The sequence below is a fragment of the Lethenteron reissneri genome, chromosome 36, assembly GCF_015708825.2.
Source record: "Lethenteron reissneri isolate LAM-NWPU_2019-01 chromosome 36, ASM1570882v1, whole genome shotgun sequence".
Taxonomy (NCBI): Eukaryota; Metazoa; Chordata; class Hyperoartia; order Petromyzontiformes; family Petromyzontidae; genus Lethenteron; species Lethenteron reissneri.
This window is the reverse complement of record NC_083814.1, coordinates 12,050,658-12,067,689: the sequence shown is the minus strand read 5'-3', so window position 1 is coordinate 12,067,689 and position 17,032 is coordinate 12,050,658. Positions and strand designations below refer to the sequence as shown.

At 59.9% G+C, this 17,032-nt stretch overlaps 1 protein-coding gene across 1 annotated transcript; it reads right to left on the bottom strand.

The window, feature by feature from the left end:
- Positions 1 to 295: 295 nt before the first annotated feature.
- LOC133351214 (kelch-like protein 30) lies at positions 296 to 14,865 on the bottom strand. The gene is given in 11 exon segments (XM_061566289.1): positions 296 to 571; positions 1,075 to 1,220; positions 1,682 to 1,870; positions 2,532 to 2,687; positions 3,119 to 3,205; positions 3,836 to 4,001; positions 5,084 to 5,329; positions 6,062 to 6,268; positions 7,389 to 7,572; positions 12,860 to 12,993; positions 12,995 to 14,865. Coding segments are annotated over 11 exon segments (1,824 nt in total). The 5' UTR covers positions 13,037 to 14,865; the 3' UTR covers positions 296 to 304.
- Positions 14,866 to 17,032: the final 2,167 nt, after the last annotated feature.

Sequence of the window (17,032 nt, the reverse complement as noted above, 5' to 3'; positions counted from 1 at the left end):
CCTCCCACAAGTCACTGCCGCCACAACCGCCTCTCACCCCCCTACGATGTAAGAAATCTACCCTGGCACCCCCCCTGCACCCCCCCTGCACCTCCCTGCCCCCCCACCAGCACCCCCCTGCACCCCCCCCCCCCTGCACCCCTCCCTCCCGAGCACCCCCCCAGCACACCCCCCCTGCACCCCCCCGCACCCCCCCCTGCACCCCCCCCTCCCGAGGACCCCCCCCTGCACCCCCCCAGCACACCCCCCCCTACACCCCCCCCAGCACCCCCCCCCAGCACCCCCCCCCCTGCCCCCCCGGCCGTCAGCCGCTCTGCTCGGGCCCCGCGTGTGAGAGCACGAGGGGCCACGCGGCCACGTTGACGAAGGCGGCGCACGCGTCGTGAAAGAGCCAGGCGCGGGGCAGCGCCCCCTCGCGCCTCCACGTGGCGGCGCGGAGCCGCGCCTCGCACGACTCCATGAGCACGCGGTAGAGGCCCTCGAGGCCCTGCCAGTGGCCGCCCGTCACGTACAGGCGGCCCCCCACCACCGCCAGCCCCCCGTTCTCGTGCAGGCTGTGCTTCAGCTGCACCTACGCGTGTGTGTGCGTGCGTTTGTGTGTGTGTGTGCGCGTGTGTGTGCGTGTGTGTGCGTGCGTGTGTGTGCGTGCGTGTGTGTGTGGCCGGGGCATGGGGGGGGGGGCATAGGGAGTATAGTAGTTAGCGCGCTGCGCTACCAACCCGGCGACCCGAGTTCGATTCCCGCTCACGGCCACCAACGCCGGTGAAGATTAACTGAACCGGTACTGGGCCTCCCTTAGGTCGACTCAGCCTCAAATGAGTACGTGGTGCGATGTGTAAACGTCGTCATTAGCGAGACAAAGGCGGTCGGGCGTGGCGCTGGCCACCCACCCACCCCCTCGTGTGCCGTTCCGGCCTCCATAAGCGCTCGCTAACAGCACTTGCCCCTAACCTCTAAGAACTTGGTTCGGCAGGTCTCGTAGCGCAGGTCGCTGACTGCTGCGCCACCACTCCAAAGACAAAGATCCCCCGTATAGCCAACACTCCCCACGCCTGCAGCGTTAGCGGGCCTCACCTTGCGCCACATGTTGGCGTCGGGGTCGTACAGGTAAGTCTTCTTGGTGTTGTCGGCGAGCAGGTAGATGACGTCGTCCATTGTGACACAGCGCGGGGAGGAGAGGTACCGCGGGATGAAGGGTGACGCCACCACGCTCCAGCAGTCTAGGAGTGGGCGGGGGCGGGGGGGGGGCAAGCGGGGTTGATGCGGGAAGATGCCGGGAGATGCGGGGAAACACGGGGAGATGCGGGGAGACACGGGGAGACACGGGAAGATGCGGGGAGACACGGGGAGACACGGGGAGATGCGGGGAGACACGGGGAGACATGGGGTGTCGAGACACGGGGAGACGCGGGGAGACACGTGGAGACATGGGGTGACGAGACACGGGGAGACATGGGGTGACGAGACACGGGGAGATGCGGAGAGACACGTGGGGACATGGGGTGACGAGACACGGGGAGACATGGGGAGACGCAGGGAGACACGTGGGAACATGGGGTGAGGAGACACGGGGTGACGAGACACGGGGAGATGCGGGGAGACGCAGGGAGACACGGGAAGACGCGGGGGAGAGACGCGGAACCCCCAGCCTCAACACGAACCCCCTCCAAGTCTCTCTCACCCGTGATGGGGCTGTATCTCTGCAGGGCGAGAGCGTTGTACTTGGCGGCGCACGAGCCCACCAGGTAGAGGCGTCCCCGGCACCCGCTCGCCGTGAAGTTGCTGACGAATCGCGGCGGTGCCGGCACCGGCGACCACGCGGCGCTGTACGGCTCGTAGCGCTCCGCCTCCACCACGCCCGACGCGGTGCCTGCCCCGACACGCACGGCGGCAGAGAGAGAAGAAGAGCTGGCCACCGTGAGGAGCCGTGGAAAACCGCGCGGACTGCGGTCCCCCCCCCCCCCCCCCCCCCCCGGGGCCGGGGAATGGGTGCGAGATATTTTTTTTTTCCCCAACGCTCGAACGAGCTCGTCGAAAGCGACCGGTGCAGCCGGTGGTGGAAATGTCACGTTCGCATGGCCTGCTACGAGCCCACTGCGCGTTTTAAGTTGGACACGGCAGCCGTTGGCTTCCACCAACACAAACTTGTACTCGTTGTATCGACCCTGTGCGGATGGATGATTGGTTGAGTCAACCCGCACCCCCCCCCACCCCACCCCTCACAACCGGGAATTGAACTCGAAACGTTCCAATTGTGAGCCGCTGGCTCTGCCGCTGTAGCCGCCTGGCCTGAACAAGAGTGGTGGCCATTGTAAAGCACACCCGTGGTTGCATGACGTTTACGTGGTAATATGGGGACACAAGGTCGCACGTGGCTGTGTGTGGTTTCATGCGGTGGAACGACGGTGCCCGCGGTTGCCCTGCGGTTGCCCTGCGGTTGCCCTGTGGTTATCCCGTGGTTACCCGCGGTTACCCATGGTGTCACCGCAGTTGCCTGCAGTTGCCCGGGGTTGCCCACGGTTGCCCCGCACCTCCTATCGCGTAGAGGTCGCCGTTGAGCGCCGCGGTGCAGTGGTTCGTGCGCGGTTTGAGCATCGGGGTCGCAGGCTCCCAGATCCGCACGGATGGGTTCAGGCGCCACACGTGCGTGGTCGACCAGCTGTCCTGCATGGAGCCGCGTGACCCCCCTACACACACACCACAGCACCCCCCCGCCCCCACACAAATTCACTAAACTAAAATTGACCAGTGGTGGATATGATGATGATGATGGAGATGACATTGTCGATGTCAGTGACGATGGTGATGTTGGTGATGGTAGTGCTGCGCTACGAACCCGGCGACCCGAGTTCGATTCCCGTTCACTGCCAAAACCGGTGGCGATTATCTGAACCGGTCCTGGGCCTCCTCTAGGTCAACTCAGCCTCAAATGAGTACCTGGTGCGGTGTGTGAACATCGTCACTGGGGAGACAAAGGTGGCCCGACGTGGTGCTCTCCACCCACCCCCTCGTGTGCCGTGCCGGCCTTCATAGGTGCTCGCTAACAGCACTTGCCCCAGCAGTCGGTGAAGGCTACACGGGGGATCTTTGTCTTTGCGTGGCGGTGTGCGTGTCCCACCTGTGACGTATACGCTGTTGTTGAGGGCGCACACCGAGAACCCCCACTTGTTGTACTCGGGGAAGTCCGGCAGCAGACGCCAAGTTCCTGCGCACACCGCAGACACCACACACACACCACACGTATACACCACACACACACAACACACACACCACACACCACCACACACACCACACACACACCACACACACCACACACACACCACACACACCACACACACCACACACACACCACACACACACCACACACACCACACACACACCACCACACACACCACACACACACCACACACACCACACACACACCACACACACCACACACATACCACAAACACCACACACACACCACACACACACCACACACACCACATACACACACCACACACACCACACACACACCACACACACGACACACACACCCACACATACACCACACACACACCACACACACACCACACGTATACACCAGCGGCGTTGTTTACACATTTGAGGCTGAGTCGACCTAGGGGAGGCCCAGGACCGGTGTTAACCATGAGCAAGAATCGAACTCGTGTCTTCGGGTTCGTAGCGCAGCGTGCTAACCGCTGCACTACCCTTCCAAAAAATAAAGACAAAGACCCCCCGTATAGCCTCACCAGACCGCTGGGGCAAGTGCTGTGAGCGAGCACACACTACCGCTCCCCACGCACCGACACAAGGGCACACAGAGCGCGCTCACGCGAAGTGGGCTCGTAGAAGGCGGCGTTCCTGGATGGCGCCGCGTCCCCCCACTCCTCCTCCTCATCCTCGTCGTCCTCCTGCAGCGCTCGCCCCCCGATCACCACCAGCACCTCGCGGTCCTGGGGGGGGCAGCCCCCCTGAGGAGCCGCGTGGTGCCCCTCGCCCTGCGGCGGGAGAGAGTCACGCGGCGCGCTCCGGACGTGGCGTCGCAACTGGCCGCGTGGGTCGGGAGGTGGCGGTGACCTCACCGAATCGTTTTTAATGTTTATTGGGCTCAATAAAACATCCGTCGCAATGCTGCAAAGTTACGCCTCAACATTATTCAGTTGAATTTTGATGTAAAGCTTTCGTGACTGCAGGGATTCATATTCTTGGTTCTTTCGGTAAAGTCACGTAGAAGGGAGATAATAAAATAATAAAAATATAAAACAATTAAAATTCTCACGACGTTGCTGTCCTTGGTGCTGACGTTAGGAAAAACCGTCACTTTTTTCAAATGTTCTTGCTGTGGATTTCACACCTGATGATGATTGCTTGTGTTGCAGTCGAAACGAATTTGTATTGTTTTATATCTATATTATTTTAGTATTTCCCTTCTACGTGACTTTACCGAAAGAACCAAGAATATTGTTCAGTTGGTACCACACACGGCGGCAGCAGCAGCAAGCAGCAACAACATCGCCCCCTACTGCAAGAACTGGGCAGGGCCCTGCCGAACATTAATCCCGAGACTCGATGAAGCTTTCCTGGGTCAACAGGTGCAGGTATAATAATTAGGAGTAGATTTTTTTTTGGGTGAGACCACGTGAATGATCTGGCGAGTTTTATGTCGGAAGACCCTCCACCACCTGACCTAGCTACACAAATTACATCGTCACAGATGCCGGGTCGGTGAAATCAGCGTCTACCGTGTGGAGGAGCTGTAGCGAAGTGTGCGGGATCAACGTAGGGTCAACTAGCTCGCCTGGTCTACAGGATGTCACGGGTTCGAGTCCATCTCTGGCGCCTGCTGCTGTATATTTGGTCGCGTGGATTTTCTCCGGGTCCTCCGGTTTTGCCCTCCACATTTAGAATCAACGTCATGCGTTTAGCGTATTTGGCGGCTATAAATTTCCACGTGATGATGATGATGATAAGCCACTACGTTGAGCTACCATTTGTGGGCAGGTCGCTTCTGACAAAGAGCCATACTTCTTTACCAAGTAAGGTAAAAAAATATTTTAGTTTGTGGTTTTAAGTTGGCCACCTGGTCAGCGTCGGTGGCCTGCGTGTCGTCGAAGTCCATGGCGACGTCGGCGAGCAGCGCCCTGCAGGAGGGGTCCCCCTGCAGCAGGGGGTCCTGCAGCAGCGCCCTGCACGAGGGGCCGGCCCCCCGCTGGGCGCCGAGCCGCACGGCGCCCAGCAAGGCCCCCAGGTGGGGCGTGCGGCACGCCGGGTCCCTCCGCACCCAGCTCAGGGCGGCGCCCAGCAGCAGCGCGGGGTCCTCGCGATCCTGCGGGGAGATGGGCGGGGGAGGAAGGAAGGGATGGGCAAGGCGAGAGGAGGAGAGGGGAGGGGAGGGGAGGGGAGAAGAGAAGAGGGGAGGGAGGGAGGTGAGGGAGAGAGAGGCGAGGGGAGGAGAGGGGAGGAGAGGGGAGGGCAGGGAGGGAGAGAGGGCGAGGGGAGGAATAGGATGGGGGCGAGGGAGGGAGGCTTGTGTGTAGGGCCACTGTGATTTGTTGACACTCCTACATCCCGTAGGCTGTAACAAACAAGAAGAAGGCTGAGGGTCAGGGTAAAGGTCAGAGTTGAAGGTAGGGTTATGGTGAGCATGAGGGTAAGGGTCAGAATTAGGACGAGAGTCAAGTGGTAAGAGTAGAGTCAGGATTAAGGTCAGGTGTGAGGGATATGGTCAGGGTCACAGTGTCCACATCAGGGTTGTGGTTAATGCCAAAGTGATGGGTTTAGGCTATTGGGTTATGGCTAAGTCTGGGAGACACTGCCAAGCGGAGGGTTAAGCTCAGTGTTGTCTCAAGGGGGGGGGGGGGTACGACTTCAGGCCCGGGTGAGGGGGGCTGTAGCCGCTGCCGATTGGAGTGGAAGGTGGCAGCAGCGCTGGCACGCGGCGCCGCTCCATGACGGTGAGACACCACGACAGGTGACATCGAAACGTCGATCTCCCGGTCTCCAGAGCAACAACAAAAGCTAACGATTGGCGGGGGGGGGGGGGGGGGCCGCTCGCTACCTGCAGCCGCTGGGCCGACAGCAGCTGTAGCAGCGAGTCGCAGCTCAGATCCCCGAACTCCTCCTCGGCCACCACCGCCCCGAAGTTGTCGAGGGCGAAGGCCCCGGCCTTGGCCGCCACCTCGGGGCAGGCGTGGGCCTCGGCGAACAGGCCGATGCCCAGGCAGTTCGCGGCCGAGATCTGCTGCTGCAGGTAGCGGCTGCACACCTGCAGGGTGCCCGGCGGGGCGGTTAGAGTCCGGGATAGGGCGCGCACACGGTCTGCTAGGAGGTGTTAAGGGGCCGTCCATAAATGACGTCACGCGATTTTGGACGATTTTTGACCCCGTCCCCCCCCCCCCCCGTCGTCACACGGCGTCACAAAAAGTCAGACCACCCCTCAAAATATGACGTCACAAAGCTCTGCCCCCCCCCCAAAAAATATTTAATGTGGCGCTGCACTCTGAAGTTGCACTCTGAAGTTGTAGAAATTTTTTTTTATCTATTTAATTAATTAGAACGTGTTGTCTATATTTATTTAAAGTTGCGCATTTTGATGTGACGTCACATTTCTTAAACCCCCTCCTCGTCACACATCGTCACAAATGTCTGACCCCCCCCCCCAGGTGCGTGACGTCATTAATGGACGGCCCCTAACTACCTCGCCTGGTTTGCAGGAGGTCGTGGGTTCCATCCCGACAGTGACGCCTGCTGTATGTTTGGAGTTTGCGTGTTCTCCAGTTTTTCCCAAAGACAAAGATATATATATAGTATTTAATAGCCTGTAGGGTCGAGTGCTGTTAGCGAGCACCTATGAAGGCTGGTGCAGTACACGAGGGGGTGGGTGGCCAGCACCACGCCCGACCACCTTTGTCTTCCCATTGGCGATGTATACACATCGCACCAGATACTAAATTGAGACCGAGTCAACCTAGGCGAGGCCCATAACAATCGTCGCCGGTGTTGGCCGTGAGCGGGGGTGGCGTGGTGGGGGGGGGGTGGTGGGAGGGGGTGGTGGTGGGGTGGCGTGGTGGTGGTGGGGTGGCGTGGTGGTGGGGGGGTGGCGTGGTGGGGGGGTGGCGTGGTGGTGGGGGGGCGTGGTGGTGGGGGGGGTGGCGTGGTGGTGGGGGGGTGGCGTGGTGGGGGGGTGGCGTGGTGGTGGGGGGGCGTGGTGGTGGGGGGGTGGCGTGGTGGTGGCGTAGTTGTGGGGGGGTGGCGTGGTGGTGGTGGGGGGTGGCGTGTTGGTGGAGGGTGGTGGGGGGGGGGGCGTGGTGGGGGGGGGGGCGTGGTGGCGTGGTGGTGGTGGGGGGGTGGCGTGGTGGGGGGGTGGTGGTGGTGGTGGGTGGCACCTCTCGCACGGACGAGAACTGGAGGCGTCCCGCGAGTGCGGTCAGTGTCTCCACGTTCTCCTGGTTGATGGTCAACCTCCCCGTGTAGGCGAAGTCCACCAGCTGCTCCAGGGCGGCCGGGTCGGCCTGGGGCAGCGGCACCACCGCCGAGAAGCTCTCCCGGAACTCTCCGCAGAACATGGCCCTGCACGACACCCCATCGTCAACAACAACAACGACAACAACATCGTCAACAACAACAACGACGACGACGACGACGTCAACAACAACAACGACAACAACATCGTCAACAACAACAACGACAACAACATCGTCGACATCGTCTTCAACATCATCATGAACATTAGCAAGATGATCAAAAACATCATCAACATCATCATAAACATCATCGACATCAACATTATCAATATCATCAACACTATCGTCATTATCAACATTGTCGACATCATCTTCAACATCATCATCGACATCATAATCAACAACATCATTATCATCAACATCATCATCAACAACATCATCATCATCAATATCATCGACATCATCAACAACATTATTAACATCATCATCAACATCATCAACAACATCGACATCAACATCATCAACATCATCACCACCATCACCACCATCATCAACATCAGCATAATCAACAACATCATTATCATCATCAACATCATCATCGATATCAACAACATCATCATCAATATCGACATCAACAACATTATCAACGTCATCATTATCATCATCAACATCATCAACATTATCATCAACAACATCATCATCAACAACATCATCAGCATCAACAACAACATCATCAGTCCAGCCTTCAGCTTGTCTCTTTGCTGTTGTTGTTTACAGTTGCCGAGCACAGTTGTCCAAATGCCCACAATGTCAAGCGGCCAGCAACACACAGCACTGTTAGCGAGGTTGTGATGGAGAGTTGTGATGGAGAGTTGTGACTGACCGCCGGTGAGCGAGCGAGTGACTGGGCGAGCGAGTGACTGGGTGAGCGTGTGAGTCACTGGGCGAGCGAGCGACTGGGCGAGCGAGTGACTGGAGTGGATGTTTTTGTGCACATCCCATCAGCGACACGGCCTTCTGCGAGTGCATAATGTCGGCAGCATTGGTTCAAACGCAAAGTAGCAAAACCCTCTGGGCTCGGTTTGGACATTCGTCCGGCCAGCAGTCAGGAGCCGAGCAGGAGGAGTTGGTAAGGAGGAGGAGGAGACCCTGGACAAGGAGGAGGAAGAGGAGCCGAGCGGGAGGAGTTGGTAAGGAGGAGGAGGAGACCCTGGACAAGGAGGAGGAAGAGGAGCCGAGCGGGAGGAGTTGGTAAGGAGGAGGAGGAGACCCTGGACAAGGAGGAGGAGGAGGAGCCGAGCAGGAGGAGTTGGTAAGGAGGAGGAGGAGACCCTGGAAGGAGGAGGAGGAGCCGAGCGGGAGGAGGGAGAGCCCAGGAGGAAGAGGAACTGAGAAAGAGGAGGAGCAGGATTCCTTAACAAGGAGGACGTGGGGAGGAGACAAAGACACAGGAGGAGAAGGAGGAGCTGCGAAGGAGAGGAGGGAGTTGATATGGGGGAGGATGATAGCTCAATCAAGTGGAGGAATAGTGAACGACGAGGAGTGGATCAGATGGAGGAGGATGGGGTGTATGGGGGGTGAGGGGAGTGAAGAGGGTGAGGGGAGTGAGGAGGGTGAGGAGGGTGAGGAGGGTGAGGGGGGTGAGGGGAGTGAGGAGGGTGAGGAGGGTGAGGGGAGTGAGGGGAGTGAGGGGAGTGAGGAGGGTGAGGGGAGTGCGGGGAGTGAGGAGGGTGAGGAGGGTGAGGGGAGTGAGGGGAGTGAGGAGGGTGAGGAGGGTGAGGGGAATGAGGAGGGTGAGGAGGGTGAGGGGGGTGAGGGGGGTGAGGGGAGTGAGGAGGGAGGGTGAGGGGAGTGAGGGGAGTGAGGGGAGTGAGGGGAGTGAGGGGAGTGAGGAGGGTGAGGGGAGTGAGGAGGGTGAGGGGAGTGAAGATGGTGGTGGGAGTCAGGACGGTGAGGGGAGTGAGGGGTGTGAGGGGAGTGAGGGGGGTGAGGGGAGTGAGGGGAGTGAGGAGGGTGAGGGGGGTGAGGGGAGTGAGGGGAGTGAGGAGGGTGAGGGGAGTGAGGAGGGTGAGGGGAGTGAAGATGGTGGTGGGAGTCAGGACGGTGAGGGGAGTGAGGGGTGTGAGGGGAGTGAGGGGGGTGAGGGGAGTGAGGGGAGTGAGGGGGGTGAGGGGGGTGAGGGGAGTGAGGGGTGTGAGGGGAGTGAGGGGGGTGAGGGGAGTGAGGGGAGTGAGGAGGGTGAGGGGGGTGAGGAGGGTGAGGGGAGTGAGGGGTGTGAGGGGAGTGAGGGGGGTGAGGGGAGTGAGGGGAGTGAGGAGGGTGAGGGGAGTGAGGAGGGTGAGGAGGGTGAGGAGGGTGAGGGGTGTGAGGGGAGTGAGGAGGGTGAGGGGGAGTGAGGAGGGTGAGGAGGGTGAGGGGTGTGAGGGGGGTGAGGGGGGTGAGGAGGGTGAGGGGAGTGAGGGGGGTGAGGGGAGTGAGGGGGGTGAGGGGAGTGAGGGGGGTGAGGGGGGTGAGGAGGGTGAGGGGTGTGAGGGGGGGTGAGGGGAGTGAGGAGGGTGAGGGGAGTGAGGGGGGTGAGGAGGGTGAGGAGGGTGAGGAGGGTGAGGGGAGTGAGGGGGGTGAGGGGTGTGAGGGGGGTGAGGGGAGTGAGGAGGGTGAGGGGAGTGAGGGGGGTGAGGGGGGTGAGGAGGGTGAGGAGGGTGAGGGGAGTGAGGGGGGTGAGGGGGTGAGGGGAGTGAGGGGGGTGAGGAGGGTGAGGGGTGTGAGGGGGGTGAGGGGAGTGAGGAGGGTGAGGGGGGTGAGGGGAGTGAGGGGAGTGAGGCCGTGAGGGGGGTGAGGGGTGTGAGGGGGGTGAGGGGGGTGAGGAGGGTGAGGGGAGTGAGGAGGGTGAGGGGGGTGAGGAGGGTGAGGGGTGTGAGGGGAGTTAGGGGGGTGAGGAGGGTGAGGGGAGTGAGGGGGGTGAGGGGGGTGAGGGGAGTGAGGAGGGTGAGGGGAGTGAGGAGGGTGAGGGGAGTGAGGAGGGTGAGGGGTGTGAGGGGAGTGAGGGGGGTGAGGGGAGTGAGGAGGGTGAGGAGGGTGAGGAGGGTGAGGAGGGTGAGGGGAGTGAGGGGAGTGAGGAGGGTGAGGAGGGTGAGGAGAGTGAGGGCGGGTGAGGGGAGTGAGGGGAGTGAGGGGAGTGAGGAGGGTGAGGGGAGTGAGGGGAGTGAGGGGGGTGAGGGGGGTGAGGGGGGTGAGGGGAGTGAGGGGGGTGAGGGGGTGAGGGGGGTGAGGGGAGTGAGGGGGTGAGGAGGGTGAGGAGGGTGAGGGGAGTGAGGGGAGTGAGGAGGGTGAGGGGAGTGAGGGGGTGAGGAGGGTGAGGGGGTGAGGAGGGTGAGGGGAGTGAGGGGAGTGAGGAGGGTGAGGAGGGTGAGGGGAGTGAGGGGGTGAGGAGGGTGAGGGGAGTGAGGGGGTGAGGAGGGTGAGGGGAGTGAGGAGGGTGAGGAGGGTGAGGGGGTGAGGAGGGTGAGGGGAGTGAGGGGAGTGAGGAGGGTGAGGAGGGTGAGGGGTGTGAGGGGAGTGAGGGGAGTGAGGGGGGTGAGGGGGGTGAGGGGAGTGAGGGGAGTGAGGGGGGTGAGGGGGGTGAGGGGGGTGAGGGGGGTGAGGGGAGTGAGGGGAGTGAGGGGGGTGAGGGGAGTGAGGGGGGTGAGGGGAGTGAGGGGAGTGAGGAGGGTGAGGGGAGTGAGGGGGGTGAGGAGGGTGAGGAGGGTGAGGGGGGTGAGGAGGGTGAGGGAAGTGAGGGGAGTGAGGGGGTGAGGGGGGTGAGGAGGGTGAGGGGAGTGAGGGGGTGAGGAGGGTGAGGGGAGTGAGGGGTGTGAGGGGAGTGAGGGGAGTGAGGGGGGTGAGGAGGGTGAGGGGAGTGAGGGGAGTGAGGGGAGTGAGGAGGGTGAGGGGAGTGAGGGGGTGAGGAGGGTGAGGAGGGTGAGGGGGTGAGGAGGGTGAGGGGAGTGAGGGGGGTGAGGGGGGTGAGGGGGGTGAGGAGGGTGAGGGGGGTGAGGGGGGTGAGGAGGGTGAGGGGAGTGAGGGGAGTGAGGGGGGTGAGGAGGGTGAGGGGTGTGAGGGGTGTGAGGGGAGTGAGGGGAGTGAGGAGGGTGAGGGGGGTGAGGGGAGTGAGGGGAGTGAGGAGGGTGAGGGGGGTGAGGAGGGTGAGGGGAGTGAGGGGGTGAGGGGGGTGAGGGGGGTGAGGAGGGTGAGGAGGGTGAGGGGAGTGAGGGGGGTGAGGGGAGTGAGGGGGTGAGGGGGGTGAGGGGGGTGAGGGGAGTGAGGGGAGTGAGGGGAGTGAGGAGGGTGAGGGGGGTGAGGGGGGTGAGGGGGGTGAGGGGGGTGAGGAGGGTGAGGGGAGTGAGGGGGTGAGGAGGGTGAGGGGGGTGAGGAGGGTGAGGGGAGTGAGGAGGGTGAGGGGGGTGAGGGGGGTGAGGGGGGTGAGGGGAGTGAGGGGAGTGAGGAGGTTGAGGGGAGTGAGGGGAGTGAGGAGGGTGAGGGGGGTGAGGGGGGTGAGGGGGGTGAGGAGGTTGAGGGGAGTGAGGGGAGTGAGGGGAGTGAGGAGGTTGAGGGGAGTGAGGAGGTTGAGGGGAGTGAGGAGGTTGAGGGGAGTGAGGGGAGTGAGGGGGGTGAGGAGGGTGAGGGGGGTGAGGGGGGTGAGGGGAATGAGGGGAGTGAGGGGGTGAGGGGGGTGAGGGGGGTGAGGAGGGTGAGGGGGGTGAGGAGGGTGAGGGGAGTGAGGAGGGTGAGGAGGGTGAGGAGGGTGAGGAGGGTGAGGGGAGTGAGGAGGGTGAGGAGGGTGAGGAGGGTGAGGAGGGTGAGGAGGGTGAGGGGAGTGAGGAGGGTGAGGGGGGTGAGGGGAGTGAGGAGGGTGAGGGGAGTGAGGGGAAGTGAGGAGGATGAGGAGGGTGAGGGGGGTGAGGGGGGTGAGGGGAGTGAGGGGAGTGAGGGGAGTGAGGAGGGTGAGGGGGGTGAGGGGGGTGAGGGGGGTGAGGAGGGTGAGGGGGGTGAGGGGGTGAGGAGGGTGAGGGGGGTGAGGAGGGTGAGGGGAGTGAGGAGGGTGAGGGGGGTGAGGGGAGTGAGGAGGGTGAGGAGGGTGAGGAGGGTGAGGGGAGTGAGGAGGGTGAGGAGGGTGAGGAGGGTGAGGGGGGTGAGGGGAGTGAGGAGGGTGAGGGGGTGAGGAGGGTGAGGGGGTGAGGAGGGTGAGGAGGGTGAGGGGGGTGAGGGGAGTGAGGAGGGTGAGGGGAGTGAGGGGAAGTGAGGAGGATGAGGAGGGTGAGGGGAGTGAGGGGAAGTGAGGAGGGTGAGGGGTGTGAGGGGGGTGAGGGGAGTGAGTGTGGTGAGGAGGAGGGTGAGGAGGAGGAGGCGGCGGGCACCTGAAGAAGGGGCTGCAGAGCGCCAGCACGGCGCGGTGGCACGGGTAGCGGCGCCCGGCCGCCTCGAGGGCGACGTCGCTCAGCTTGGGGTCGAAGCGCTCGGCGCGCAGGCCCGACATGACGAGGGCGCAGTGCTGACGGCGCCTCGAACTCGAGGTCGTCCACGTCGCGCAACATCGCGGCCGCTGTGGTGGTGATGGTGGTGGCGACTGTGGTGGTGGTGATGATGGTGGTGATGCTGATGGTGATGGTGGTGGTGACAGTGGTGGTGGCGGCGGTGGTGGCGACGGTGGTGATGGTGACGGTGGTGGTGATGGTGGTGGTGGCGGTGGTGGCGGTGATGGTGGCGGTGATGGTGATGCTGATGGTGGTGGTGACAGTGGTGGTGGTAGTGGTGACGGTGATGGTGGTGGTGATGGTGGTGGTGACGGTGATGGTGGTATTGACGATGCTAGTGATGGTGGTGGTGATGGTGGTGACGGTGGTGGTAGAATTGACGGTGCTAGTGATGCTGGTGGTGGTGGTGGTGACGCTGGTATTGACGGTGGTGGTGACGGTGGTGGTGCTGGTGATGGTGGTGCTGGTGGTGGAGTCGTCTGTTCAAGGCGGTGGGCGATCTGCTTCTTTGTTGTTGCTGTGATTATAGTGGCGATGACGGTGGTTACGTGATCAGAGTGAGAATATGTATACAGGAGGAATCCGATGAGCTATAAAGATGTTTCCACAGATGTCAAGTGATGCTGACGGTGTTCCTCTTGGTGATGGTGGTGGTGGAGACGCGGTGGTGGTACTGCTGTTAATGATGTTGGTGGTGATGGTTATACTGGTGGTGGAGATGTGATGACACTGCTGGTGATGATGATGATGGTAGTTGGGATGTGATGTTGCTATCTCTGCTGATGCTGATGGTGGTGGTGGTGTGATGTAAAAACTCGTGGTGCTGATGGAGTGACGATGTGGGGTGGTGTAAGCGGTGTGATCAGGTGACACACGTGTTTGGAAGTGTTGATGGTGATGTTATGATACTGGTGGTTGATGGTGGTGGTGATAGTGCTGATGATAGTAATGGTGATGGATGTTGATGGTGGTGAGGATAATGGTGTTGTTGATGGTGATGTTTTGACACTCGATTGTGTTGGTGGTGGTGATGTTTATCGAGATGTTGATGATATTGATGGTGGTGGTGTTGATGTGTTGATGGTGATGTGTTCTCTACCGGATACAAGATTTCCAGGCTGGCAGAGGGAGGCTTGTCACGTGATGAACCGTATGGTCCCTGGAATCACCGTGATTGCAGAATCAGTCACTGTGATTGCAGAATTAGTCACTGTGATTGTAGAATCAGTCACTGTGATTGTAGAATCAATCACTGTGATTGTAGAATTAGTCACTGTGATTGTAGAATCAGTCACTGTGATTGCAGAATTCGTCACTGTGATTGCAGAATCAGTCACTGTGATTGCAGAATTAGTCACTGTGATTGTAGAATCAGTCACTGTGATTGCAGAATTAGTCACTGTGATTGCGCAGTCATCGTGCGTGCGTGGTCTGGTGGAGTTGGTGATGATGGTGGTGTTGTGATGATGTTAATAGTTTGTAATTCTGATGTGTTGGGTGATGATGATGTTGTGTTGATGACACTGGTGGTGGTGGAACATTCAATCGTGATGATGGTGGTGATGTAGTCAAGTGCTGCTGATTGCGGCGTCTGTGCTGGTTGTGGCTGTTGGCGTGATGGTGATGATGGTGATGATATCGGGGACACCGACGATGACGATGATGATGATTCTACTGATCGCAGCGATGACGTTTCTTCTGATGTCAGTAAATTCCTCTTGCTGTCGTCCCTGTTAGTGCTGCGGTGGTAAGAGCTGCAGCAGCAGCTGCTGATGCTGCTGATGATGATACTAAACAACAGTAGTCCAATAGCCGCCGCTGCTGTTGCTGTTGCTGCTGCTGATGCCGGCTCGTATCACGTGTCTGCACGACTCCGTCACATCGCGTTCCCTCGTGTGTCCACAGATCCGGCGAGACACGTGGGGTCCCGGGTCTTAATACATCGGTGGGGGGGTAGGGCCGTGGGGCCCCCTCTGTGCCGGCAGGGGTAGGGGGAGGGGTCCCCTGTGCCATGAGGGGATCGTTTCATTCCCCCTCGAGTGCCCGAGCGGACAGAGGTCAGCGGCGAGGTTCAGATAAGCGCTTGTGCCAGGCTAGGTGCACGTGAAGCGTGGGGAAGGCTCACTTGCTTGGCAAGACACGAGGCCGCGGGACAAACCCAGGTGGTATGGGTTGAATGGTGTGCCAGGCTAGGTGCAGGAGGTCACTGGGCAGACAGACAGACCCTGTCGTGACCGAGGTGACTGACATATGACATCGCCTGTGCTCTGCACTCTGCCAACTTGCTGCGTAGACACACAGAGACACGAACTGAGATTGACACACACGCAAAGACAAAGGTCCCCCTATAGCCTTTAACAGACTGCTGGGGCAAGTGCTGTTTGCGAGCGCCTGCTATGCCTGGCACGGCACCCGAGGGGGTGGGTGGCCAACAACACGCCCGGCCGCCTTTGTCTCTCCAGATGTATACATACTGCGCCGGTTACTCAGTAAAGATTCAGTCCACCTACAGAGAGACACGCAAACAGACGACGTGCGTAGACACACAGACATAAGTGGCATAGCTTCCAATGTCGGTTTATAAATAGATGCCGTAAATGTGTGTTACTCTGTGTGCGCGTGTCACTGTGTGTGCGCGTGTGCCAAGGCCATACGGGAGATCTTTGTGTGCGTGCCACTTTGCGTCCGTGTGTGACACCTTAGGGAGCGGTGGTGCAGCGGTTAGCGGGCAGCGCTAGGAACCTGAAGACCCGAGTTCGATTCCCGCTCACGGCCAACACCAGTGACGATTGTCTGAACCGGTCCTTGGGCCTCCCCTAGTACCTGGTGCGGTGTGTAAATATCTTCACTGGGGAGACAAAGGCGGTCGGGCGTGTTGATGGCCACGCACACCCTCGTGTACCTTCGTAGGTGGCCGTGAACAGAACTTGCCCCTACAGCCTGTGTTGGCTGTACGGGGGATCTTTGTATTTGCGTGTGCAAATGAATTATGTGACGCTTGTAATGTGTTTATTTTCGGTGTATGCGGTGTGCGATGTCTCAAGTGCATAATCCTATGATACAATGTGTACACATGGGTTGGCCGAGTTAACACAAACGACAACAACATTTGCCCCTGTAGCCTGTTAAAGGCTACACTGACTATCTTTGTATATGTGTGCAGTATGCTTTCTTTGTGAAAGTGTGATGTGTGGTTCATTCCTATTGTTGAATATCTGAATGGGTCCTGTGCCTCCCCAAGGTCGTGTCAACCCTAAATGAGTGCCTGGTGTGGTCTGCAAGCATCAGCACTGGGGAGACAAAGGCGGTCCGGCGTGGTGCTGGTCACCAACCACCCCATGCGTACCGTACCGGTCTTCATAGGTGCTGATGGCACTTGCTGCAAACGTCTGCTCATGATATACGGGGATCGTTGTGTATACAGAATGTGTATATCACACAAAGACTCAACACATTCGTCAATAACACGGTGACCTTAAGTAGTTAAATAATAGGCGACGTTTCGGACAAAGGCCCTTCCTCACAGTACCTAGAGAGTCTAGAGGGACAGTGGAAGCAAGTTGGGGGACGGGTCTTTTTCTGTAACCCATGGGGTGTCCGATAAGAATGAACTTACAAATATGTTTCCTGATTAAGTGTTTACATAATCCACGTATTGATGCTATGCCCGTGCTCAATGAACATGTCAATTTAAATAGATTCACATGTGCTGTGTTGTGTACATGATGTGGAGAGCGGTGGACGCAGTGGTTAGGGGCACTGCACTACGAACCCGGCGACCCGAGTTCGATTCCCTCCCACAACCAATGACAACAACGAATATTTGAACCGGCCCTGGCTTGGCCTCCCCTACATCGACTCAGCCTTAAATGAGTACCTGCTATGCTGTGTACACATCAGGACACAGCCGGGCCTGCTGTTCCCCCCCTGCCATGTGCCGTACCGGCCTTCATAGCAGCTCGCCAACAGCACTTACCCCAACTGTCTGGTGAAGGCTATATGGGGGACATTCGCCTTTGTGTGCGTGTGTGTGTGTACATACCCCTCGCGGGGTAT